Source organism: Triturus cristatus, chromosome 11 (genome assembly GCF_964204655.1).
Source record: "Triturus cristatus chromosome 11, aTriCri1.1, whole genome shotgun sequence".
Taxonomy (NCBI): Eukaryota; Metazoa; Chordata; class Amphibia; order Caudata; family Salamandridae; genus Triturus; species Triturus cristatus.
In genome coordinates, this window is record NC_140594.1 from 414,054,695 (window position 1) to 414,081,179 (window position 26,485).

Genomic DNA, 26,485 nt, shown 5'->3' on the forward strand with positions numbered 1-26,485 from the left:
TTTTGTTCACATTGGGTTTGCACTATTTTTATCTCTTTCTTAAATCTTTCTGCGTATATTTGCACATAGAACCTTTGATTCATTCCAGGGTTAAAATAGGAGAGGGCCCACTTGGGCTTAATTGTCCCCTTCTCCCCCTGTAAAGACTAGGATTGGTCATATACCAGGCACCTTGCAGACAATGGGTCTACTTTAACACTATATTATAACTTAGACAAATGACTTTTTTACTCTTAGCATTTATCTATTTATTTATTTATATATTTATATATTTATTACAATGTATTTATATATTTATACAAATTATTTAAGTGTATTTATAAGTATTGTCTGATTATGTGTTAATTAATGAATTAATTAATTTTTAACCCATGCAATATTTGTCAAGTAGTAACGCTGCTGCACTTGATAATTTTAAGGTGTCCATCCATTCTATTTTATGTATTTTACATATAGTAATGGTATTCCTAACTTGTCTCTGTTTCAACATTGAACCAGATTCATACACTCTTTCTATGTCTATTGCATCTCAGGAAAGACGTCATGCACTGTGCACTTTAAATTCAATTGTATTTCCTTTACGCGTCATGTGATCAAGGCCCCACGAGGGCTGAAACGCGTCATGGTGGTGATGGTGTCGGGCATTGAAAAATAAAAGATTGAGCACCAGTCAACGGGTTCGCTTCGTCCTTTTTGCCGGTGTGCCAGTGTGCCTGTTGGACGACTTTATCTCATATATATATATATATATATATATATATATATATATATATATATATATATATATATATATATATATATATATTCTAAACAACTATTTTTAATAGTTATTAAAAACCCAATTCAATTGTAAAGTCAAATTGTTAATAAACATTAAGGAAGAGTAACTTTTAGAAACATACCCTTTACCTGAATGAACTGTCAGAGGCTAATTAACATAGCTTCTGTCAGCTCCCAGCCAGTAAGTAGCCTAGTATGGTGTGAAATGCACCCCACAAGCAAAGAATAGGCTGACCTGAATGTGCAGAGATGACTCTTCTCAATATGCAGGGTGAAGCTGTTGTCATCCTCTTTGACAATACAGTGTCAAATACTACTTGAGTGTCAAATCATGGGTGACAGGTCTCCTCGGTTCACATATAAAACCTGGGACACACTTGAAAAAGGAGAGAACGGGATGCCAAAACAATTCTTGGGATTCCACTGTATGGTTGCAGAAGGACCTTGTTTTTGTCCTACTACACATATGCCTCTGGGTTTATTATAGGTACAGTGGCTGCCTCAAACTGTTTTTTAGTGTTAGATGTGAAAGGACACTAGGAATACCAAAGTACACGTCCCTCATACACCACCAGCCCTCAGAGCCCAAGTAGAGTGTGGCCAAAGACTCTAGCCATCTTGAAAATACCTATAGTGGGTAGGTTAAGGCATCCCGCGAGTTATTCCCACCCACAGCTAGTAAAAGGCAGAAATATGACATGTCCAGGCACCAGCTTCAGAACACTTTCAATACTTGAGGGAGAATAGAAGAGACTAAACCAGCTGTCTGTTACCTGAGAGGAGCCCTGAAGGACTGGACGTGCTCCCCCTGTACACAGGACAAAGAAGTAGACTCCAATGGTCAGTTGGTCAACCTCCGGTGTAAGCTTTAGCGCCATAACCAGCTGCAAGAGACCTTTTCCTGGAAGTAACTTGTTGACCAGTGGCAACTGGACCTGGACTGAAACCTGCTGTTGACCTCTGCCTGACAGCCTATGAGTCTCTAAGTGCCTCCCCTGAGATCTTGGGTCCCTTGGATGTATACTCCTTTGGTTAGTTGGAACTTAAGAGACTATGGGGCTGATTTAAATCTTAATGGTAAGGATACTCTGTCGCAACGCCAGGGCAGAACATGCACGTTGTAGTTCTCTGTCCCATTATCACTTAGATCAAGCTATTTTGGACACTACCCAATTTTTGTCAATGCCCCTTCAATGGCTAAGTAAGTGCCCTGCAGTAAGTGGGAGTGGCCCGTACATACCATTTCCTCATATCCATTGGTGTACATTGTCCATTTCTGGCTGTCGTTACTGAAGCCTACGTAGAAAGAGGTGACAAAGTCATCGCTGTGGATGGAAAGAGAAAGAAGATTAGGAGACAGCATGCAAGCATTGAAAGTGAAGGTCACTGAGTTGAAGTGATGTGGGAACAAGATTTATAACACAATTTACAGGATGAAGGCACCATTATACAATATAATTCTTTCCAAATCAATCACATTAAGAAAATAATTATAATTCCAATGTCCAGTAGTTCTGTTTGGTCTAGGGCAGGGCAACCTACCCTGCCTTTTCCTTCATGGGACTACTGTGTGAAGAATGAGGTTACCAGGAATGAAAATGTTCAGATGTTCCTGATGTGCAGGGAGAAAACTTCCAGAGACAGGGACTTTTGTCTTTTGCTCTGCAATTACAAAACGGTGTTTTGTGAATTTGTTTCTGGAAGGCAATGGAGAATACAGAGTGGGTTGATTCAACATGGCGGCCTCCATGGCATTCAACAGTAATCTCTAAATATGGCAGCGGGTCATCAGCCAGGATTGGCAGTCTGGCGGGCCGCCCACTAGGTTCTAAAGGAACCTGACAGTATCCTGGAGAAATTGTAACACCTTGAGAAATTCTAACAGTATGATACAAAATCTGTGAATTGCTCTAATCAAAATAGTTACATAACAAGACAAAATAATAAAGTGTTATGCGCAAATTGCTTGAAAAATTTTTTATCTAATTTTTTATTTCTGTAATTCAGTACCTTAGGTTTAGTATTTTCACATGGTGTTTTTCACTTATCTGGATTCCCGACTTGAGTTATAAGTTTCAAACTGCAAAATACGTTCTGGCTGCTACTGTAGTTAGTTAACAGGATTGACTGTCACAATGTATGTGATTATATGGAAGAAAACAACACACTGTAGAAATAAAGGAACTATAGATTGGACTAATATTTTCTTATGTCTGTCAGGATCTCTTCCCGGTTACGCACTGGCTGTAACGCTAGCGCGAACCAGGAAGTAAAAGGGTGAACAACTACAGCTCCTGGCATCCTCCGCGAGTCACGCCCCACGTGACCGCGAGGCGACGTCGGAAGTCACGTAAAGGCAGCGGCCCGGGAAGAGGGCACTGCCGATGATTCCAGTGTTTGCGGTCGTCAGCGACACCCGAGGACTACGTTTACAGGCGGTAAAGGCACGTTTCAAGAACCGCTGTTGTTTCAAGACCTTGAAGACACGAGAGGCGGGGCTCCGCTTCCATGCCCCACGCTTATACTCTGTTGGAGAGCCCAGGGCAGGGCTCGTTCAGAGGGGACATCCACTCCCTTCTGGAGACTTGGCCAACAGGTTGTTGTGTATGGGGGAAATAGGCCACATAACATTGTTTTGGGGCAGTAGATGAACTTTTGTGGTACCACCCCAACGTTGTGTCTGTTGACAGCCAGCAGGCAATTCCAGCAGAGCCCGGACACTCAAATATTTAATCGTACCTTGTTGTCAGAGTCAAGAGGCAGGACGCCTGCTTGATTAACCCCTTCCCTGACTCTCGGGCAGATACATTGGCATCACGGGGGGTTAAGCAAGTGATTAGAAGGGCATGTTTTGAGCCATGAGGCATTGAGGAGCATCAATGTCCGAGGCTATTCATTTAATCTAAAAGACTGTGAATACACTGCCAACCTTCAGGATATTCAGCAAAGTGGGCTATCCTGTATCTGTTTCTTTTTTCTTTCCTTATCCAGAAGAGAGAGAGAGAGCCTAGGGCGTGGTTCACAATATCCGCTTACAGCCATACCTGCATGTTTCTGTGGTACGTGTTGTATGAATTCTCTGAAGAGGACAATCCATTGAGGGGTTGGGGAACAGGGTGTTTCTCAACGTAATAGTTCTTCTTTGTCCTCCCTAGTGCCAGGCAGATGAATACACATATGCCCTGCTCTCTTCTGGTGGTCATGGCTCTGGTTATTTTCCTTTACAGGTAAGGGGAGGCTCATTGTTCTAGAGGTGTGTCACAATGCATTTGTTTGCATCAGGGCTGGTTGATTGTGAAACGTCTACTGATAGTGTTCTTGTTCCTGTGTCTTTTTCTGGTCTCCCTTCCTGCTGTACCTACCCTTTTCTTTCCCCCGCTTGATAACTCCAACAGTCTGAGAGTATTACATTCCGGACTTGGTGTTATCGGGAGGTGGGCCCCCATAGAGCATCGACACCACTCCGAGGATCTGAGAAGGAGGTGCCTGACAATGTCATTGAATTAGAAAGAATAATACTGTATATTGGAGTATCAATCCTACAGATACTGTTTCATCTTATGGCACTGGTTGTGTGACTAGTGCATTGTAGTGCACACAGTGCATTGGGCCTTTTGCTCCTGTTTTTTCTTAACACATATCCAATAATCTTATAAGATTTATAACATGAATCACAATGTCCCTTCATGAAGAGAACAGAGAATGTAGGTTAGAGAATACATTGTTGGCTCTGAAATTAGGAGTGGAATTCAGAACTTGATCCAATCATGTGATCTTGGACAACTACAGTTATCTCCATGGGAACAAGTCCATTTCATTCCTAGAAGTAGGAGTACTTACAAGAAGGCAATGAGCCCTAAAATTGATGATCCTTTTAGGATGGCACCAAATAGAGTACAGTGGTATGACTGAGTGTTCTAGGAGTACAGGTGCCAATATCCAGGGAAGAGATATTGTGAGAGTGCTACAGAAAAGGAGAGAGAAAATGCACAAATTAGAGCTGAGGCAAGAAGCATGGTGAAGGCCATGTTTCTGCCTCGCTCACTTTGCCCTACACCGAATGCCACAGGCCTCATTGATAGGAGATGAGCTAGAAGGGTAAGGGTAAGGGAGAGAAAGGATGAGAGATGACAGGAAGTTGAATAAAATATTTAGAATGAGAACTGGGCTGACGAGTGCACATAATATGTAGAGAATCCTGTTTTAAGATGGGAGGCCTACTCGTTGTTGAATATTGATACATACTGAAGGATCGAGTCCCGGCCCTGGGTAATGACCCCAGTAAAGAGGGAGCTCCTCCTGGTGTCGACTTCCAGCCATTGCACCTCAGTGTTATCTTCTGCGCACCACGCGCCATCGAAATAATCATCCTCGTTCGCCCCAGCCTAAAAAAATGAAACATAGTGGTATGAGGGCTAGGCACCGACAAAGGATCTTACAGCGAACTGTCATTCTGGCCTGACACAAACCTGCCACAGCGCTATGTTTCTCCAACATAGATCAGTGGCGACTGGTGACATTCGAAAGTGGTGGGGTGTAAGGAGTGCCCTGTGGTGAGCGATTCTGAATGCCATTCGAGGGGCTTCTCCTCCCCGGGAAAATGTTGATATGAGAGTGGGCAAATGGTGCATTTTCAACCAAATTTGAGAAAGCAAGAAGGTTCATAAAGGAATTGCGAAACTGTAGTTATGACATCGATAAAGAAATGTCATATGATAATGACGTGGGTTGATGCTTATTCGGTATAACTCTGTCTTATAGCTGGAAAATCATCAGAACGTAGGCATCAGATAATCTTAAACATGCCATCTGGCGCTAGTCATTATTCTTAAATTAAGGTTATCTCACAGTTTATATTACATTAAACGTTTGGCCAGCATATTTTCCCATTTTCATAAAATTCAATGAACCCAAAATAGTTATGACAGCCATGTAAACCCTCAGAGTGTATTTGCTACATTTAGGGTTAATAACTAAGTAACACGTATTGCTAAACAGATTAGACTTTCCTTCAGCTGCACTGGAAAAAATCAACCAACATTTTTCTGCAAATATCACAGAATTCTCACAAACTGCGTTCAGAGTGCCATCAGATTGCTTATCTAAGTGCAGTAAGTGCAGTGACACTTTAGGTCCAGATATATGAGGGGCCCACTGCACACCAATGATCTCTGTATTCTTATGCTAACCATGGGGGCGGGGGGCAGAGGCAAAGTTTTCTTGTTTGCATTAGGGCCCATGACATCCTGGCTACACCACTAAAACAATACTGAAGGTTGCGGACTGTGTTGTCACTTTCACTCAATCTGTTGTGAGATTTAGGGATGGCATAACTTCTAATTATTGCCGATACCATGGAGAATACACATTCACACCTTTTCACAGTTTTGTGGTTGGATTGACTGAACTGGCTTTATGGATTCTCAGCTGCAATAAATTATCTCCTGTCCTGATGATGACCCTCTGATTATTGGGTTGTATGTCGGAACAACGAGTTCCTCAACAATGCCTACCTTTTCAACGCGGTCTCTACAACGACGTGTCTTAACCACAAATTGCTTAACCACGCATTCCTTTACGATGAATTTTCGTGGTAAAGGCATGCATGGTAAATCGCTATCCATGGCTAATGTTACCACCCAGCTCCCTCTCCCCCTGAGCCCTAAATACACAACCTAACCTCCTAAAAACGACACTGAACCCACCCACCCTCTAATAACTACCCCAACCCCACCCACCCTCTAAAATCTACCCTGAACCCCCACCCCTAAAAACTACCCCAAACCCCCTACCCCTAAAAACTACTCTGAACCCCCACACCCCCTAAAAATTACCCCAAACCCCCTTACCCCCTAAAAACTACCCCAAACCCCTCCCACCCCCTAAAAACTACCCTGAACACCCCCACCCCTAACAACTACCACAAACCCCCACCCACTAAAAATTACCCCGAACACCTCCACCCTCTAAAAACTACCCTGAACCCCCTCCCCTAAAACCTACTCCAAACCCCTCTTACCTGTCCTCTTCACTTTCCGAAGCTCCTCTCTCCCCGCCCAGCCTGAACACTAGACTGACTTTTCCTTAACCACGCACATGCATGGTTAAGGCAAAGTCGTTGTTCGGGCCTCGTTGTTCCGAATGTTTCCCTGATTATTGCCCCAGACACGAAACATTGCCTTTATACATGTGGTTGTCATGAATTTAATTATGGACTTCAATGGACTAATTTACAGCTTTTTGACTGTGACCCACTTGTATTCTTTACTTGGGGCTAAATGTATCTTTATCAAATGTTTTGTTACACTATTTTCTTGTACTCAGCACATTATCCCTGCATCGTTTCTCACAACACCACATTTTAATTTAATAATGTGTTTAATTGAACTTAATAAAATGCTGAAACGTGTTCATATGCTCTTTGTCACCATTTCTATGTGCTAATTGAGTTGCTGTTTAAAGAATGCTTTTTACTTGCCGCAGGATTGAAATTGCATTTATATAGCGCTTACTACCCCAGACGAGGTGTCAAATCGCTTTTTCGTCGAGAAGTCAGGCGTGGCTGTTTCAAGTAAGAGCGGCTGAGCGTGACGGGAGGGAGTCAACAGATGATAGAATAGGTAAAATACAATTTTAAAAAATATCGGCAAGCGCAAGGTAAGTGGTTTTATTTATTTTTAGGTCTCGCCTGAGCTAGCGCATGCGCTAGCTCAAGCGAGACCTTTAGTAAGGCCTCCAGAAACTGCTACCAGTGTGGCCTACAGCTTGCGTGCATGTGCGCGGGCGTGCGCTTCCGTCATGACTCATTAAGTGCATCGCGCGCGGGCACCCTTCCAACCCGCGATCACGATCACTTTCACTTTGACGGCCGCGTCACGCGCGCGCGCGCACACAACTCCCGGGCTTGTTCATTCTCCCTTCGAAGACTTTAGTCAGCTCTGTGGCTGTGTTGAAGTAAGCATTTTCTTTTTTTTCTTTATTTCTCTTTTATGTGTTTGCACTTCTGTTTCCCTGTCCTGCAGAGCCGGTGGGGTTTGTTTTCAATGCAGCGCAGGACTGTTGGCCTTTCCATTTATGTCCTACAACTGCATTGGGTGTTACTGTTCGCTCCAAGGCACCAAGGATAATTTAGCTTAATAGACCTTTCTCGTCCCACACTCTTGACATCCAATCTCATACTCTCTGCCCATCTGTTCTCTCAAGGACTCCCTGCAATAGCTCCTCTGAAAGCTCTCACTTCAGTGCTGCTGTCCTTTCTGCCCATAGTTACAGAGCCTTCTTCCTTGTATGGGAGGAGCGCTCATGTAAGGCTCTATCTTTTATGATGAATCTATGCAGCCTAGTGCATTTGCAGCACAATCTTTGCTGTTTCGTATGTCATGTCTTGATTTTCAGTTTTCGTTTTTTTAAAACTACCAAACCAATTTCTTCAATTCTAACACATTTGTTGTGTGCAGTCACTTTCCACCATCTTGAAGGATTCAAATGAAGTTGCTGTTGACATGCAAGGAGTCCACTTATATTGCTTACTTTTTCAGCGCTGAAAATGCATTTGAAAGTTCTCAAATTAGAACTTTAGAATGTTTTTAACATGGTTGCCCGTTTGTTTTGTTTGTTTTATGCAAGACTGTGACAGTTATTACGTTCTATTAGAACGGAACAAAGCAGACCGGCTGAGAAAGACTTATCTTTTTGTTTGCAAGCATTTCAAAATATATTTTGAGTAATGCATTTTTGTATTTTTATCATAACATGAAAGGCACAAAGGAAACCGGTAATAGAAAGATTAATTCTTTTGTGTCCGCAGCTGGGAATTTTATGGAAATAAATATCTTGCAGTAATGCATTCTTGTCAGAGGCATAACAAAGGGGATTTCTATTCAGACAGTGGACATGTTTGTTTTGCATACCTCCTTCCTCAACCTCTCTACCGCTCTACCTCTCTCTCTACCTCTCTCTATCTCTACCGCTCTACCTCTCTCTCTACCTCTCTCTACCTCTCTTTACCGCTCTCTCTCTACCTCTCTCTACTGCTCTCTCTCTAACTCTCTACCTCTCGCTTCCTTCTCTCTACCTCTATATCTCTCTCTACCTCTACACACCTCTCTCTACACAACTCTCTCTACACAGCTCTCTACCCCTCTCTCTCTACCCCTCTCTCTCTACACACCTCTCTCTCTACACACCTATCTCTCTCTCTATACACACCTCTCATTCTCTCTCTCTCTATACACACCTCTCACTCTCTCTCTCTCTATACACACCTCTCACTCTCTCTCTCTCTCTACACACACCTCTCTCTCTCTCTCTCTCTCTCTCTCTCTCTCTCTACACACCTCTCTCTCTCTCTCTACAAACCTCTCTCTCTACACACCCCTCTCTCTCTCTCTCTACACACCTCTCTCTCTCTACCTCTACGTGGCAGCCGGAGCCTGATAGCACTGCTTGTCCTTTAAAAAAAAAAAGCATTGGCATAGCCAATAGGTATTGCCTTTGGGGCCTTATAAATGTTTAACCATGCAACAGTTAATGTTGTTGCACCAAGGATATTGTGCTGCATAACTAAATACTTATAAGGTCCCAAAAGCAAGATCTATTGGCTATGCCAATGCTTGTTTATTTTATTTGACCTATTCCATTGTCTGTCAACTCCGCCCCTTCCCCGCCCCCCTGCTCCTACCTGAATCGGCCACGCCTGCGAGTTGGCGGCCGCTCCGCCTACGCGGCGCTGTTTCCCCGCCTGTGCGGGGGGACAACGCAACTGGGCGGAGTCATGACGGAACCGCTCCGTCATGAGCACAGCTCAACCGTGGCTCATGACGGAGTGGCTCCGTCATGAGCACAGCGCCACCGCGCTGCCCCCCGCACCCCCCAGCGCTGCGGCGGAATTCCCGCCGCAGCGAAGGGGTTAACTAATTGAGTTGGCTTGTTTTTAGGTCTCGCCTGAGCCAGCGCGCATATGCTGCTCTGCGAGGCTTTTAGTAAGGGCTTTAAACTCGGAACACACGCTCGTGCGTGTGCCTTTTTTTTCCATCACCCGCTATTGGCCTTTGCATGCGTCTTTCTAAGAAAGACAGCACGTAATTGGCCAAAGGCGGGTGCATGTCCCGCGGCTGCATTCTCCCCTGGCCTAGGGAGCTCGGGAGCGAGGAGCAGCGCCGCCGGGTGCCAGCTGCACACCTTGCATTCCTTGCAGTGCGTGCGCACCGCACTTGTTCTCAATTACAGGCACTGCAAAGATGTTGCGGAAGATAGCAGCGCCTAGCAACTACACATCATCGTTAAGCAACATCAGAAGACTGCGTGTTAACCCTTACACTTCTCAGATGGCACTGGGGGCGCTTTCTCCGTGCAAACCCCTCCGTTCGTACCAGCCACTTCGTACCCCTACCGTGAAATATTATGAAGTCCCACACTCTGCCATCAGTCTCGTGATCCTGGCAAGCCGCCAGCGAGATCCTGAATTCGCCACCTTAGCAGACATGGCTCAGCCAGACAGCCACCGTCTTGGAACCAAAACTACGGGCCAAACTGGCACTGTCTAGCAGCAGTCTGAGACAAGTATATAGCGCCTAGACCTTCTTCGGAAACAGTGGTACCTAAAGTAAACACATGTGCGTCTCAGACGAAACTTAATTGTAGCCCAATCTTTGTACCATATAACGCATTTAGGGACCAAAGTCACACTTGAGAGACTAAATCAGTTTTCCCCGACCGGAAGCTGAGCGCCAGTGCTTCAAGCCTCAGTTTGAGACATGTTTTGTGAAGGTCACGCCTCTCTTTGAGGCAGCCTTTGCGCCTCAATTTTCCTTCTGTTTCCGTGCTTATCAAGCCTCGGTTGATGCAGCATGGTTCGAATCAAGCTTTCCTCTTTATTTAGTGTAGTCGCGTCGACCAATATTCTTGCCTACCAGACAGCTTTAGTGTAGACGAAAGTCTCTTGTAGACCCTATCAAAAACATATAGTGGGCTTAGAGTACACCCATTGCTTATAATTTTGTCACCCATGCTTGCTTCTTATTCGATTTCTTTCATTTCTTGTGTTTGTCCCCCTCCCAGCATAGCCTCTTTAACCAGCCTTTAAATTGGGTAATTTGTATCATTTGTTTAGAAAACTACTTTTTTATTTTTCCTTCAGCCCACCCCAACCCCAACCCTTGAGAGCATAGCTGTCAAGTTTAAATTTGCTTAAGTGTGACATTTCCATGCTTATGTGTTGCATTTCAGTGTTTGTGTGACATCTCACTGCTGTACAAAAAAAGCAGTTATATTCAAGTGCTGAAAGAAATTACATACTTTTCTTCTGTTTACTACTTCAGTAGTTTAAAAACAGCCTACAACTGTTTAACGTGCTTATGTTAGGTTGCTAACCTTCCAATTTCTAACAGGCTTGTTCTGTAAACTGTTGTGCGATATACAAGTCATGTAAAGGGAATATTTACATTTAATCTAGAGCCACTCGTACTCCCGGTTTGGAAGTCATTTGAGAACACATTTAAATTACGCTCAGCTAAAGTATGTGTTTATAATGAGATAAACAAACATATACTTGGCAGCGCTGTGAGAGTTAGTGCTCCTGCTTGCTCTGTCTTGTGTTCACCCCCCCCCCTCTAAATCCTGCTCCTCCGCACCTTCTTTTCTCCTGCAACCTCATTTTGTTTTTGTTTAAATATCTTTATTGGTATTTTCAGATTTTATCATGACTATCATCTCAAGTTTATACAGAATATTCAAATGTATACAACAGAATCATGAAGCATATATAAAGAATCGCAGTACATTTGTCAACAGCGTAACAGCATGGCTGATATGCCATTCTCAATTACAAAGATTCTCATCGAATACAAGTATGCGTTATTAGGGTTCCTGTTTTCTCCTTCAACCTCATGGCGTTTTTGTTTTTCCCCCCTATGGGGTGGGGTCCCGGTAGCTGCCGTTTGATGAAGCTCCACATTGCGAAAAATGCCTTTGCACTAAAAAACAGGTCAGCAAATCAAGTCCTATTTGCTTTGTGTTTACGCTCTCTAGCGAGGTCCATGCCTACTGCAAGCACTCTGTGTTCTTGAATTTTCTCTTCTGTTTTTGTTTTATGGACCAGAGAAGATCATTTTAATAGAAGAGTACCAGCACTTCTCAAAAGCAAACAAGTACCCTGAGCTAGTGAGTACCTGCACTTCTATTTCTTTATTAGAAACCATGCCTGCTACTACTGGTGCTGCATGCTAGAGGTGCTTTTCTTCCAGTGACCTATGCTTAAAATCTCAGGTAGTGACGCTTACAGTCTGAGGTGTTTAGGTACCATGTTTTTCCTATTTAAAATAACCCTGTGTCTGACATTTAATTGGGTTTCTGGAAGCAAAGCGACATATAACAATCAATGACACAAACATCAAAAAGATCTTTTTCCAGCACAATAATATGGAAGGTCTCAAGTCTAAGCGTTCTGCTGTTCTAAACACACTAAGAGCCCTCATATAGAATGTGCTGCACCTGAACCGTCGAGGTCAATCCCAGACAGTTGACACCCCGCCCCTAGGAGCACAAATAGACGTAGTCATTATTCCTCAAGATCCCCTTCGGATGCAACAGTGTTCTGCAAAGGGGCTGTCATTGGTAATATGAACCATTTTCCATTGTGTGAAAAGCTCTGGTGGGTCTGATGAGTATACAGGATGTTATGGCAGTTCTTCCACTGGAAAACTTTGAAACAATCCATCGAAATAGTCCATCTTAAATCATATTTTCACATGGCACTGCTAAAAAACCTAAAGTTCTGAAGGACACATTGGATAGTCCAATATTTTCACTGTGTGTCAAGTAAGTCTTCCCCTTCCATGTATGTTTCAGTTTTACTGCCCCTTGAGAACATTTTGAAAACAGTGGTAAAATGCTGCATATTCCATTACAATTGCCCCAAAAAGCCTAAAAGATCAAGGGTGAAACAGGAAGTCCAGATATTACAATTTCACATGGCCTAACATTTGCATGGCTTTTATCTACACTTCAACATTTTACTTTACTTTATTTACTTCCTTTCATTTTCCCGCCTTGCCCCTGTCAGGTATATTCACAATGACGTGTATGGTCACTCACATTGTGAGTCTGTAGATGCGTAGTTTTGCGCCTAATTATGCAATTATTGCAATTGCCACATAGTCCACCATCTGCTGCATAAAATGCAGATTTCAACCAAAAATAGCTCTAACATATGGAAAGTTGTTAATAAAAAATACCATATGTGGTGCTGTTTTGTGCCAGACCCTTTGCAAAGGTTAACTGGTCACCGTCTAGTTGCTGATTACAGCATTCTGATGCTAAATTGGTACCACTTGGTAAAGCTGCAAAATATTACGGTCATAGAATGGGACAGATAGTGCTGCATGATTTGCCTTTTGTTGATGTATAATTTGGTTGAACATTGCCCTCCATCGCCGCGTTATACCAGTAGCCATGATTGCTTGTTAAGAACGAGGCTATCCTTCGAAGGAGGAGAGCGGGGAATAAAATAGGGCATTTTGCTATCTCGGACAGTACACAGCCGAGCTTGACAAATAAAACAGGCACAGTCAGCGGAGCTTTTCCCCGGGTTATGGAGACCTAACTGGCTGAGATTACGTAGGGGTTGCAGCAATCTTAGAGACTACAATCCTTCATTGCTGTAGTACTGCCATTCGAATAGCAGCCTAAAATATATTTTTAGCAATGCTAATATTTTGTCTTCAATCAAAATGTCTACAGTTTATGTAAATGCAAGCATTTATGAGAATTTAAAGAATTACATTTTTTGGGGAGGGAATCTCCAAAGAACATGTGCCCACAATTTCCAAGGCATTATAACTTTTATGTCAGGCAGCTGAATCTAGATTGGGCACCGTCATTTTGCTAATATCCGCAATATGTCAAGCATTGTCACAAATATGCCAGGGTCAGCCCTTTTACAAGGGTAGGCAGTGGACCATCATCCTCTGGATGGCCCCAATATGCTAAGAATTGCGCCGATTATGTCAGGGCCAGTAGTGTGCACCATCATGCCATGCATGTCCAGAATATGCCAAGCATTACCACTATCATGCCAGGGCCAGGCTTTTATTGTAGCTTTGCCCTATAATTCTCTTGATGCTCACAATACGCCCAGGTTACAACCATTATGTCAGAGCCAGTATTATTCCTGGGTTGGGTACACCACACACAGACATAGGCAGACGCACACACATAAATGCACAAACACAACAGCAGCATTCTATAGTTTTTTTTTTAATACAGACTCTGTATCGGCTGCCTCGCCGCTCCTGCAGATACGAATCCTCTGCTCACCAATTTCCAGTTGCAATTCTCGCAATGTGGCAAGCTGTGTATAACATGTTTCGTAGCCGCAATGCTGCCTTATCTGGCTGTTAGTTTGGACGTATATCCTTATGTTGGGCTTGAAGCAGTGACATACAGTGCTCTGTTACAGATCTATAGGTTGCAATATCAGGCCGCTTTCCTCTAAAAGTGTACTGTGTCAGCTCTGTAAACCATACAAAACAGACATGCTGAATGTGCTGATCATTGATCACCAGCCCATAACACTTGTCACTTCAAGGTCTAGGCTGTAAAGCAGAAGCAATGCATTAATGAGTAATGCATCAATTGACGCATCTATAAATGTAAATTATAAATGTAATGGTCAAAGAGCAGCATATCCCTTGCTCTGGACCTGGCCTAACCTTCATTACAGAAGAGTAAAATTTTTAGCCTTTGGGGAAAAGAAGACATTCTTTTTGACTGCAGAAGGAAACAAAACACTAAACTGTGTTGCTGCAAAACCCACCCAGCTGGTCCACTGTGCATAGTACCGGAGGGCTGGTGCACATGTCCTTGCACATTACGCCTCACAGGCCTGTAAGCCTCCATATCAATGAAGCTGTACACCAAAAAGCACTTCACAGGGCCAGGTTGGCATGGTGGTAGCACTAGCTACCTCCTGGTTAAGGCTCACCCTGATCGGGTCAATTTTAGGTCTCACCTGAGCCAGCGCGCAAGCGCTGGTCTTCGAGGCTTCTAGTAAGGACTTTCAACTCAACCACATGCTCGTGCGTGTGCTTTTTTTTTGCCCACATGGTATTGCCCTTTGCGTGCGTCTTTCTAAGAAAGACAGCACGCAATTGGCCAAAGGCGGGTGCATGTCCCGCCTTCTCTATCCCCTGTCCTAGGGAGCTCGGGAGCGAGCAGCAGCATAGCCGGGTGCCAGCTGCATACCTCACATTCGCTTGTTATCATTTCCCTTGGGTCAATACGATCCGTCTCCAATTTTAACTTGTACTTGCGATGAAATTTCAACCCAAACCTTGCTGCATTTTGTATACTTTTTGCGGGCACTATAAACAGTTTTCAAAACGCTACTTAATTCCAATCTTGAAACTGTATGTTTTTTTTCAATGTAGACCAGCCCTCTATTTCTTGCAGGCTCTTCCCAATGTATTTGTTTGCAGTGCTGTCGGTTGTTTGTTACAGTCAGCTGTTCGTCATCGTAAATGCATGATTCTTTGATCACGATTACTTTTGGATATTTTTGGCAATAACGGACTGGCTTTTGCATTGACTTTTCACTGGTTTTGAAAACTCACTTTTTGCAATGAAACTCATTTTATGGAAAGTTTACACTTGTTTTGCAATGTTCGGTGGTTTTGTTTTTAATTGGTGAGGACTTTGTCTTTTTATTGTATGTACCTATTTATTAGGGGATGGCGGAATTTGCGTAGTCGCGCTACGCAAAGCTCTGCGAAATGGTAAAAAATCTCTGCGAGCACGCAGAGTTCCGCGAACACGTGGAATTGCTTGTTCCGCCCGTTCACAATGATTTTTTCCTGTTTGCGAACGCTGTTTGCGTGCTCTGGGGAAATATCTCACAAACACACAATTTAAAAACGTGAACAAGTAAAAAATACCACGAAGCCGCGGATCGCCGAATTTCTGGCAAGTCCACGTTCTCCGCGGAACGCGAAATTACCCAAATTACACAAATTCCGCGAGCGGAACGGAATTTACTGCCCAGGCCTACTATTTATTGTGCTTTTATGGCAAATTGTATTTAGCCGAATTAGGCTTGTGAGTTGCTACCACAACCTAGCACCTCACAAAAGAGTGGGTCAATGTTTTCCGACCCATGCCTAAACCCCTGTTTGTAACCAAGAATCAATGTCTCAATCGGTAATCATTTAATAGAGTATATACAAGGAGAGTATAAATCAGTCAGAGAGGGATTTCCCAGCAGTCCTACGCCGGCCGGCATTATGACAGCAATTCTGGCTGGCATATGTGGCGCTTCATTTGCCCATCCACGCCGCATGCTTCTGCTGATTTCTCTGCTGCATGTCCCCGCTGGGTTCCTTCCCGACCATCAGGAGAACTGCCTCCTCAACCGCCGGCTTTGTATTCTCCAGTCCTTCCCTCTCCATGCCCTCGCGGACTGCGCTGATTCTCCCATCACTCCGTCTAATTCCGAACCCACATTTCTCCTTTTTCTTCCAGTTGAGGTCCGATCGGACAGAACCTAGGTACTCAGATACTGCTCCCACACCGAATCTCTCCACATGGACCCTTGGGTCCCGACGTTGCCCCCACTGCTTCAGCAATTCAGGCAATTTCCAACCGCCTCGGTCCTTTACATGTTGCCAATTTACAGCACTTACTTTTCCTTCCTCAGAGATCCTATCTGGATCCACCATTCCATAATTGCGATCCGGTTGGTAGTTTTCCTTTTCCCTCTGTTACCGTCCTTTTAAATTATTTCCCCTTTTTATTCTGGGCCTCATTCTCTTTATTTCTTTTACTTTATACAGCACTATATTGAATTAAGTAACCTGGTCCTACTGAAGACCTGGATTCGAACAGGTCGAAAAGCCGTCGACCACTCAGCGTAACCTCTGGCGTCACTGTGGTCAACCTTAACAGCCTAAACAAAAATACTTACCCTGTATATATTCTTCATTGTATCGTTGACTACCTATTTTGTTCCCTTGCGCTGCTCAAGCTGTTTTTTCACTCCCTTGTGTCACTGCGCCGTTCACTGTCACAAGCACATTCAGTGCAGACTCATGTGTTTGGTTACTTTTGTATACATTGTATTATAGTGCTAGTACAGCTACTTACAAAGAAGAATTTACTTTCTACCTACAAACCTCTTGCGGTCTCCTTTTCGTCCCCTCTCCGAGTGATTTATACTCTTCTTGTATCTGCCCTATTAAGTTATTACCGGTTGATACATTGTTTCTTGGTTACATTCTTTACCCGGGTCTCGACTGGGTAAAGGGGTCTGCTCCTGTTTTTCGATGCTATAAACCCCTGTTTGAGCAGGGGTCAGACGTTGGGTGTTATTTAACACAGCCATTGATTACTGGATGCGTCAAATATCTCACCCTCCGTTACATTTTGGCTGTCAAACCTGCTGGAACTTAACAGGTGAAAAGTAGAAAAGTATATGGTATTTACCAAACCATGCAGATTTTAGTGCAGTAAGTACCAAAGTCTGCATAATATTTGCCGAACTCTCATGATAGATGTTATATATCGCATCTGTTAAATGTGGTATTGTTATTTATAAGGTGCGATAAATTGCAACTTGATTCAGATGAACCTGGAATCAGGGCCCTAGAGTGTGATATATCCCCCCTCCTGAAAGGGTTTGGTTCTAGAAAATGATCAAGGAGTCTGTAAGAATCCTCCTTTTTTAGCTTCACATCTGAAGCACAGGAGGGAGGTCCCTGTGCACAACTCCTAAGAGTTTGGCTCTTGTAGAGAAGGTGTGGTGAAGACATTTCAGTTGTACAAATGTGAGGATATAACTTCCTCAAGGGGCCATTCTTACTTCTTGACGTTCTTTATTAGACAACTCTCCCACATCTCCCTCTCATTTCTGATTAAATTTATCAAAGGAGTCCGGGGTGATGATTTTGTTTTCGGAGTTTTATATAGCGCAAACTCGACCCGAAGGTATCACAGCGCTTTACATTGCTTAGACTCGAACCCATTCCACCAGATTCAAGGTCGACCGCTCTAGCCATTAGGCCACATTCTCTCCAAATAATAAATCAGGGAGTGGTGTGCCTGATATATCTTGCACTCTTTTAGCTCTCCAATCAACAATTTACTTTCTGCAGTTATAGTCTGCTTTTTCGGCAAGATACAATGTGTGGGGTGTAAGGGCATGTCACAGATGGAGATAACTGAAAAACTGTCTCTTATGGAAGTTACAATCTTGCTGTATGTCTGAAAACACATATTACAGACCCAGACATCACAACTCCAAGTCTGAAGATTCCAAATGAATCCACCTTTTGAAGGGGAACTTGAGTTAGCCCATTTGCCACCGGCAACAGAGCTTCTTGGGTTAGTCTGTTTTTCCAGGCCAGGACTTTTAGTGTCACATTCCCATATTTTGAACACTACCGTGGTGGCAGGGTGGAGGGAGTACCTAGGTCGACCCCATATTGAAGCGCAAGAACTGAATACCATCTATGGTCCAGAATTTGGGTGCCAAAGGGGAATCTTCTTGAGACTTGTATACCATTCAATAACTATAATTAGTTGTGCCGCTCTATAGTATAAAGTGACATTCACCGTCCCAAACCCTCTATCGTTATCGGCCTGGTAAGGCTTCTTGGGGACTTTCTTAGGAGTACCTTGATTCCATATAAAAGCTAAGTAGAAGGGAATCGATACCCGTGAAGCCCGAGTGCTATATCGCATAAGGCTTGTTCTGAAGCTGGTATAATAATTGTGGTAAAGCTGTCATTTTAAATATGGTTGCATGGCTGATTAAAGATAAAGGAGAAAAGATCAGAGGCAATATCTCCCCGTAACCTTTCTATTTATAAGTGGATGTTTCAGGGCCAGACTAAATTCTCAACCATGGATATATACACTCCCAAATACCTAAACCTCTCTTTCCCAATTTAGAGTTTCCAAATCCAACTTATAGTTTTGAGCCAATTCGAAACACTTTAGATTTTGCGTTGTTAATCTTTAGCCATTGAATTTGCCAAATTAACAGAAGATCTGGAGAACTTATGGGCCATATTACTCAAGCTTTTGCAGAAACACTAAGATGTCATTGACACACAAGGATACCCTATCAGCAAAATTGGGGGCTCATTTGAAACCCAAGAGTTTGCTGGCTAACCCAATCATTTCCGCCTGAGGTTCAACTGCAATGGCAAACCACATGAGGGACAGCAGGCAGCCCTGTATGGTTCCCCTTTTTAAAAGGAAGGGACACCTCCCCACTCTGACCCTCGCTGACGAGTGGGTGTGTAGCCACATTACAACCTGAAATGATCCAGATTCATTTGTTTCTAGGAGGATAAACAGTTAATCCTATGCCACTGAATCAAAGGCCTTCTTGAAGTCAGCCAGAAGGGGCATTAGAGGTTTAGCCAAGATTTTGCTCTCAAAATTCAAAAGGGAAATCTGGTGGCATAAGCAACATTTTTGCAAGGAACTACCAGTGTTATGGATCACAATTTTTTCAGAAGCTTGCCTGCTGTGATTGCTTTGTCAACAATGTTTTTAAGTGGGTTGCATATTTTGGAATAAGTGCTTAAAGAAATTGGGTAGGGCTGCACCCAGTCCTCCACCAGGTGTCCTACTGAAAGAGGTCATGTTTTGTAATCAACAGATGACTCACAGGGAGGTCCTGCATAAAGTTTTCAAGCTGCTCAGGAACAGGAGAGACTCTTGTGTCCAGTGGTGCCTCCTCCGTTAATGATGAGGAGCGTCACCACACTGCTTTTCAGCAGTGTAAATAAAGGAAAAACAAAATGATAATAACTCAATGTTATCATTTTATTTTTTCCTGCTGCGTCAGCTTTGCAGGCGGGGTGGGGCTGCTCTGGAAAAGTGGTGGGCACTCTGTAAGGGCGCATGAATGTATGGCTGGCCGTCTTGGGCCGGCCAAACACTCAAGCGCACTATGCATGTTCTCCACCCAAGCTGCATTAAAACCTGGGTGGAGAACATGCCTAGACTCCCAGTCCCAGTCTGAGTGCCGAACGACGGTGCTCAGACCAATCACAATGCTGCACTTCATCATTGTGATTGGCTTAGGGGAGCCTGGCTGCTTCCTATTCCGGCTGGAGCGGAGGGACGATGAGGAGAGACACAGCAAGGAGGTGAGTGCAATTTTCTTTTTCTTTACCCCTTCCCCAACACCGCCCCGCCCCACTACCCCTGATCCATGCCAGCCGCCAGTGCTGTGTATAAAGTGCCTCGTAATTGGATGCAAGGGTTTATGCTATTGTGTGGACTTCGATTACAGGCTTACCCTGTTTGTTCAATATCAATGAAACATGGCCTTTAGCTCCTAAGTTATGACACAACCAAAGCAGAGTAATCCAATTGGAATAGGATCTATAGACCCTAGAATAGATTGTAAAACGCTATTCCATATGAGGAAGCCAATGCCAGGCATCTGTAATGATGCTGAAGACCTCAATTTACTTGGCCAGTGATGTTTGCCTGGAGTAGGTGTCATTTGGCTCATTCTGTTGAGGAAGAAGTCGACCACCCCATTGAAATACCCACCTGCGAACTATACCCCATTCGGAATTTGTGACAACATATTTCAATTGATTTCTAGGAAGGTAGTTTTAAGTGGGGAAGAAACCTTTAGTATAGATAGGAGCCCACAAATCAGCATGCCTGATTCAACTACATACCTCCCCAAGCTATTGCGCCACACCATATCTGTGTTGCATGAAAGGGTATGTGCTGTCTGATCAGAACAGCTGTGCCATGAGACACTAAACATTGCAATTGATTTCTAGAAAGGTAGTTGTAAGTGGGGAAGAAACCTTTAGTATAGATAGGAGCCCACAAATCAGCATGCCTGATTCAACTATATACCTCCCCAAGCGATTGCACCACACCATATCTGTGTTGCATTAAAGGGTATGTGCTGTCTGATCAAAACAGCTGTGCAATGAGACACTCTAGCAAACCCAGCATTGAATACCGGTCGAAAGCCATATTGTGCCAGAAAGAACCACTGGGTGGCTCAGAACTGTTAGGCCTGACAGCCAGTTTGGATAGTATTGACTGATAAATCTTAACAAGAAGAGCCTGAATCACTAACTAGAGGAGCCAATACGCAACAGCTTGAAATTAAGACCATGCTTAATCTCATATTGGACGAGATCAGAGATATAAAGAAATCTCAAGGGAATGAGATAGCTGTCCTACATCTTCGGCTCAGAAAAATCAAAGAGGCAGTGGCTGGCTTCCCTGTAAGAATTCAAGAAGCCAAATCAAGGATTGCTCAGCTAGAGGACCAGATGAATTCCATGCTCCAGAAAGTTAACGGAGGATAAAATAGTTCTCAAGAACAAACTTGAAGAATTGGAGAACCAGTCACGACGCTCAAATCTTCAGATTGTTGGGGTACCTGAGGGGAGCGAGGGAGCTAATACTCTCCAATGGGTCGAATAATTTATTAAGCAAAAGGTGCTTCCTGAATTTCCTGGAGACTTAACATTAACCAGGGCACATCGGGTCCCTGGTCACCCCCCTACCTAATTCCAAGTTCCCTCGTACTTTTTTGACTAACTTTGCTGATTACCGCCTGAAAGAGAACATTCTGGTTAAGGCAATTCAGCAGAGACAGTTTTTGTATTAATGAGGGGAATAAGTGTCTGATTTTTGGAGATATTGCTGTGGTGGCTGCACGCAGGCGTAAAGAGTTTGGGGAACTTCTGTATCGCTTTAAAGTCCAAGGGGTGCAAGCTTCTATTGCACAGCAATCAGAGCTTAGGGTGCTGGTAAGAGGGAAATTCCATATGTTCTCACGCATAGAGGAAGCCCAGGAATTATTAAAAGAGATTTCTACTTTAAAATGAATTTGTGGCTATTTTTGATTGTTGATTTTCGATTTTAGGGTTTTCACTGCTGTGTGGGGGGCTAGGTCACCCAGGGTGCAGGTCCAGGGCACCCCATATTATAGTAGGCGGGGAGAAATGTGGATTGCGGGTCTACCATATTTCTTGGGGGGAGGGGATTCACGGGGTTCGGGGTGGGGGGGTTCGGGAGTATAGCAGGAAAAAGAGCAGTTGCAAACAGGACTTAGATGATTGGAATAGGAGTCTGATTCAAAATGTTCATGAATTCAGCTAGAAGGTGTTGTATTATATCGGTAAATGTAAATGGTATGTTAAATAGACAAAAATACGGGGGCTTATGAGATGGCTCGCCACTTTTATGCCTCATGTCCTCGTCATCCAAGAAACCCATCTAAAAACAAATTCACCAAGGCTTTTTATCCCTGGGGTGTTTTCTAAAGCTTTTTTTGCTTCAGCCGGGGTGGCTATGAGAGGTGTAGCCATTTATTTCTGTGATAGCATGGCCTGGGAATTTGTCCAAGTCAAGAGAGATCCCCAGGTAAGGTGGATATGGGTCATGGTAAGGATAAACGGGAGTATATTGAATTTTATTAACTATTATGGTCCAGTTATGGACGAACCCTCAGTATTGTTAACTTTACATGAACTCCTTAGTGGGGTCCCCGGTCAGATTGCCATGGGAGGGGATTTTAACTATATCCAAGATTTGAGAGAAGACACCTTAAATAAAAACAAGAAACAGCTGAAGCCAAAGACTAAAAAAGTATTTGAGGCTTTAACACAAGATCTTCAGCTAATTGATTCATGGCGAAAAGTTAATCGAGGTACTAGCGAGTACACCTGTTTCTCTCGCAAATTTCAGATAGCTTCATAAATAGATTTTTTTTTAACATCTCGTTCCCTGGACCTCGTAGAAGCAGAAATCGTGGGGAATGCATTCTCGGACTACTCTTATGTCCGATTTGAATTAGAAATTGAAGATGGGAGGAGGAAGAGATCCTGGTGGCAGATGGACCGCCTCTTTCTCCAGGATCTTCAATGGGTAGAAGGATTTAGAGAGTGGATACTCGATTTTTTCAAAAGAAACGAGGGGTCGGCTGAACCATTCTCAGTATGGGGTGGATTCAAGGTGGCTGTTTGCGGACAAATGATTGGCGTTTCAGCAGCACAGGCGAAAATTCTACGCATGAAAATAGTGGAATTACAGCAAACTGTCGAAAATGCCTTACTGGGCCAGTGGGAAAAAGCCAAGAAGGTGCTAAGGGATTTTTTTATTGTAGAGGAAATCAATAGTTCACGGACCTATCAGCAACGTGTTTATGAGGAAAACCAGATGGTTGGTAAACTTTTAGCGGGGTCTACCAAGACACGACAAGAAGCTGCCCTAATTATAGAGGTAATAGATCCCAAGACCATATTAGTAGTGACTAATAGGGTAGGGATTACCAGTGTCTTTGAGGAACATTATCAGAAGCTTTATACCACTAAATATATGGTTAGCCAGGAAGCGATACTGGAATATTTTGCAGGATAGAACTCCTGAGGCTATCCAATAGTTTAGTGGATCAGGTGCAACGTGATATATCATCAGCAGAGATTTTGGCAGTCCTAAAGTCTATTGCTGGAGCGAAAGCTTGCGGTGAAGATGGACTGCCTATTGAATTTAACAAAGTATTCGCTAATCAGTTGCTCCCCTTTTTGATGAAGCTTCTTAATTATGTAAAAGCTGGAGGTGCAGTCCCGCCTGAGTTCAAAAGGGCGATTATTGTTAGTTTTGTGAAGAAGGGTAAGAACCCCAAAGATGTTAATTCATACAGACCAATCAGTCTTTTTAAATGCTGATTATAAGATTTTGATAAAGATATGGGCGCAGCGATTTACCCCACTAGCCCAGTAAGTGATTCATAGTGACCAGGAGGGCGATGTCTTCCAACACCAGGTTTTTGATTCAAGCGCTCGATTATTTTAGTATCAACAAGATGCCTGCTTGCATTATGATGGTTGACGCTGAAAAAGCGTTCAACCTGGTTAATTGGGACACCCTATTCTACGGTCTGGGTAGGTTTCGTGTTCCGTCTCAGGTCATAACTATGCTCAGGAACATCTATCAGGGGGCTCAGGCTCAGCTGGTGATTAACAAAAGCCAAGTAGGGTCTGTAGACATAAATCGAGGGACCAGACAAGGGTGCCCACTATCGCCCTTATTTTTTACATTTTTAATAGAACCCTTGGCCAATAAAATTCGGGGTAATACAGATATCCATGCCCCAATTCAGGACATGGCAAAATTAAAGTTGTTCGCAGATGACGTTATTTTATATCTTAGCCCTGAAAGGCAGAATCTGGATCGGGCCATAACCGAATTAAGCCAATTTGAACTAATCGGGGGTTATAAAATTAACCAAAATAAAGCTGAGATTTTAACGTTGAACACCGGTATGGATTTTTTCCTGGCAAATTTGAAACAACAGGCCCTTAGATCAGTTCCTATACAGTATCTTGGGATCTTTGTTACAAGTCAATATAGGCAGCTATTTAAATTGAACAACGAGGCAACAGGTGGAAAAATCAAGAAACTATTGGAAAACTAGTCAAGTTAACCTTTAACCTTGATAGGCCGGGTTGCACTCATAAAGATGTCTATACTTCCTCTTCTAATTTTCTTGTTTATTAACATACCAATTAAAATTAATAATACCTACTTTAAAGAGATCGAATCCATGTTCAGGACATTTGTATGGAATAAGAAGGCTCCCAGAGTTTGACTCCCAGTGCTACAACTCGACACGAATCTAGGTGGGCTGGCACTACCACATATTCGAACATATTATGAGTCGGCGATTTTGGATTTAACAGCATGTTTATTGTCCTCTACAGGGCTATTAGATAACTTTTTTAGATGGAATAGTACAAGAAGCTGGCTCGCAGATCCCGACAGTTCTTAAAACCTCAAAACTCCCCAAAAAGACCAGATATAAAACTCTCCTGGAATTTTCTAGTAGATTACAGTTTTTCTTAACACAAAGTGGCTTCTCTGGGTTTCAAGTGTTAAAATTAAGTGAGTGTAAAAGTTTGGGCCTTCATATTCATTCTAGTCATCTTAATATTTGGAAGGCTTGTGGTTTAGAAGAATTGGGGCGTTTTTTTATTCAGGAAAGAGTGATTACCTGGCAAGAAGTACAGGATAAATGTGGTGATCGCAATAAGCCCGTTTTTTTTAATATTTACAAATTGTATATTTTGTGAACAAGTATAATCTTTTGTCCTGCCGTGCTCCAACCAAATTGGCGACTGCGTTATTTAGAGAAAACGTTAGAGGGATGGGCAACTGGTATTGGCTACTGCGTATCCAAAACGAGTCGCCGTTGGTTAAGAAGTTTCTGGAGAGAGTAACCCTGGAGACCCAATGTTCTTTCTCTAGTCAGGAGTGGCAGGCCTCATCCCTGGTAGGTATTAGGGCTTTTAAAAGAATGGCGTTCTTGTTCCGTTGGATGGCTTATTTTACCCCTAATGCGCTGAACAAGATTTATCCTGAGGTGGAGAATAGATGTTTTCGCTGCCAGGCTGAAGGGGAAGGGGGATGGATGCATATATTCTTCACCTGTTCAAAGCTAGGGGTGTTTTGGGGCAGGATCTTTGCGGCCATAAGTCAGGCACTCCAGAAATAGTTAGATCCAACAGCGGCGGCTGCCCTCTTTAGTATAATGAGCCGGGGGGCAAATTTGTCAAAATCAGAGGGGACATGTTTAGCTATTTTAACTCTTGTTGCCCGCTCCTTAATTCTTCAAAATTGGAGATCGGCAGAAGCGCCTTCATATGAGAAATGGTTAAACAAGATGAAGCGTACTAGAAGCTTATGCAAAGCGTGTGGGGGCAACTAAAAAGTTTACTGCCACTTGGAAATACTTAGTTGCGCTTGAAAACGAAGACGTTGCCAGGTCTATTGTTGCACTTTAGCACTTTAGAAAGCCAGGAGATTTTATTTTAGATGGTTATTTGCAAGATGGGGGGATAACAATTTAAATGCAATGAGGGGAGTACTGCTGGCCAGCTTATGGTAGGAATCTGTTTTTAATCTTGTGTATAGATCTTTTAGCGGCTGTATTACATCAATTGAACTATTGGCCTATGTCTATCTATGTATTGTTATCAAGTATTCTATGAGCTTGCCAGGTATGGTTTTATCGCGACTAGTATGTTTTGATCAAAGGTGATTACTTTATTATTGTCTCTGTTGCTCTGCACAATAAAAAATATTTTAAAAAATTAAAAAAGAGAATGATGGGTTCAGAAGGGAAATGTACGGATAGAGGCAGTGCAAATAGATGAGATAAAGTTGATAAAGAAATGCCAGTAAATTAAGTTGAGTAGAATTTGAGTGACACCGCTGAGTAGGAAATGGCAGTAGGTGGATACATGCAAACCGCTAGGGGTAGTTCAGGGTGGAAGGGCTAAGAAGGGAATGAACATGGGGACTGGGTGAAGGTACTGGAGTGTTAAAGTTAGAAGTTAAGACCTAAGTGAAGGCTATATGACCACCGGAGATGATGAAGTTGGCAGAGAAGCTTGTCTAACCTGAATGTTAAGACGTCCACGTTGAGCATTCAGTCCATGTCGGAGCATAGAAGAGGCAAGGAGCTGGTCGTCCTCAATACGGCGTGACTCTAGGCCAATAGGTGGGCACTCTGAAAATAAAGGATTGACAAGTTAGGCAGGCAAATTATGTAGGCTGAAAAACAAGACGGAAAAATTCCTATAAAAACAGGAAAAGATAATCCACAACTGCAGATCCTCCCCCACCCTACTCAGCGCCTTGAGACCCTCATGGGAGA

At 43.2% G+C, this 26,485-nt stretch overlaps 1 protein-coding gene across 3 annotated transcripts in view; it reads right to left on the bottom strand.

The window, feature by feature from the left end:
* The window catches only part of AEBP1 (AE binding protein 1), a 319,836-nt gene that overhangs the window by 67,869 nt on the left and 225,482 nt on the right, over positions 1 to 26,485 (bottom strand). For all 3 annotated transcript variants that reach the window (XM_085636122.1, XM_085636121.1, XM_085636123.1), the window contains 3 exons: positions 26,229 to 26,338; positions 5,026 to 5,165; positions 2,021 to 2,105 (listed from right to left, as the gene is read on the bottom strand). In XM_085636122.1, the coding sequence (XP_085492248.1) occupies positions 2,021 to 2,105; positions 5,026 to 5,165; positions 26,229 to 26,338 (335 nt within the window). The remainder of the gene's footprint in view (positions 1 to 2,020; positions 2,106 to 5,025; positions 5,166 to 26,228; positions 26,339 to 26,485) is intronic.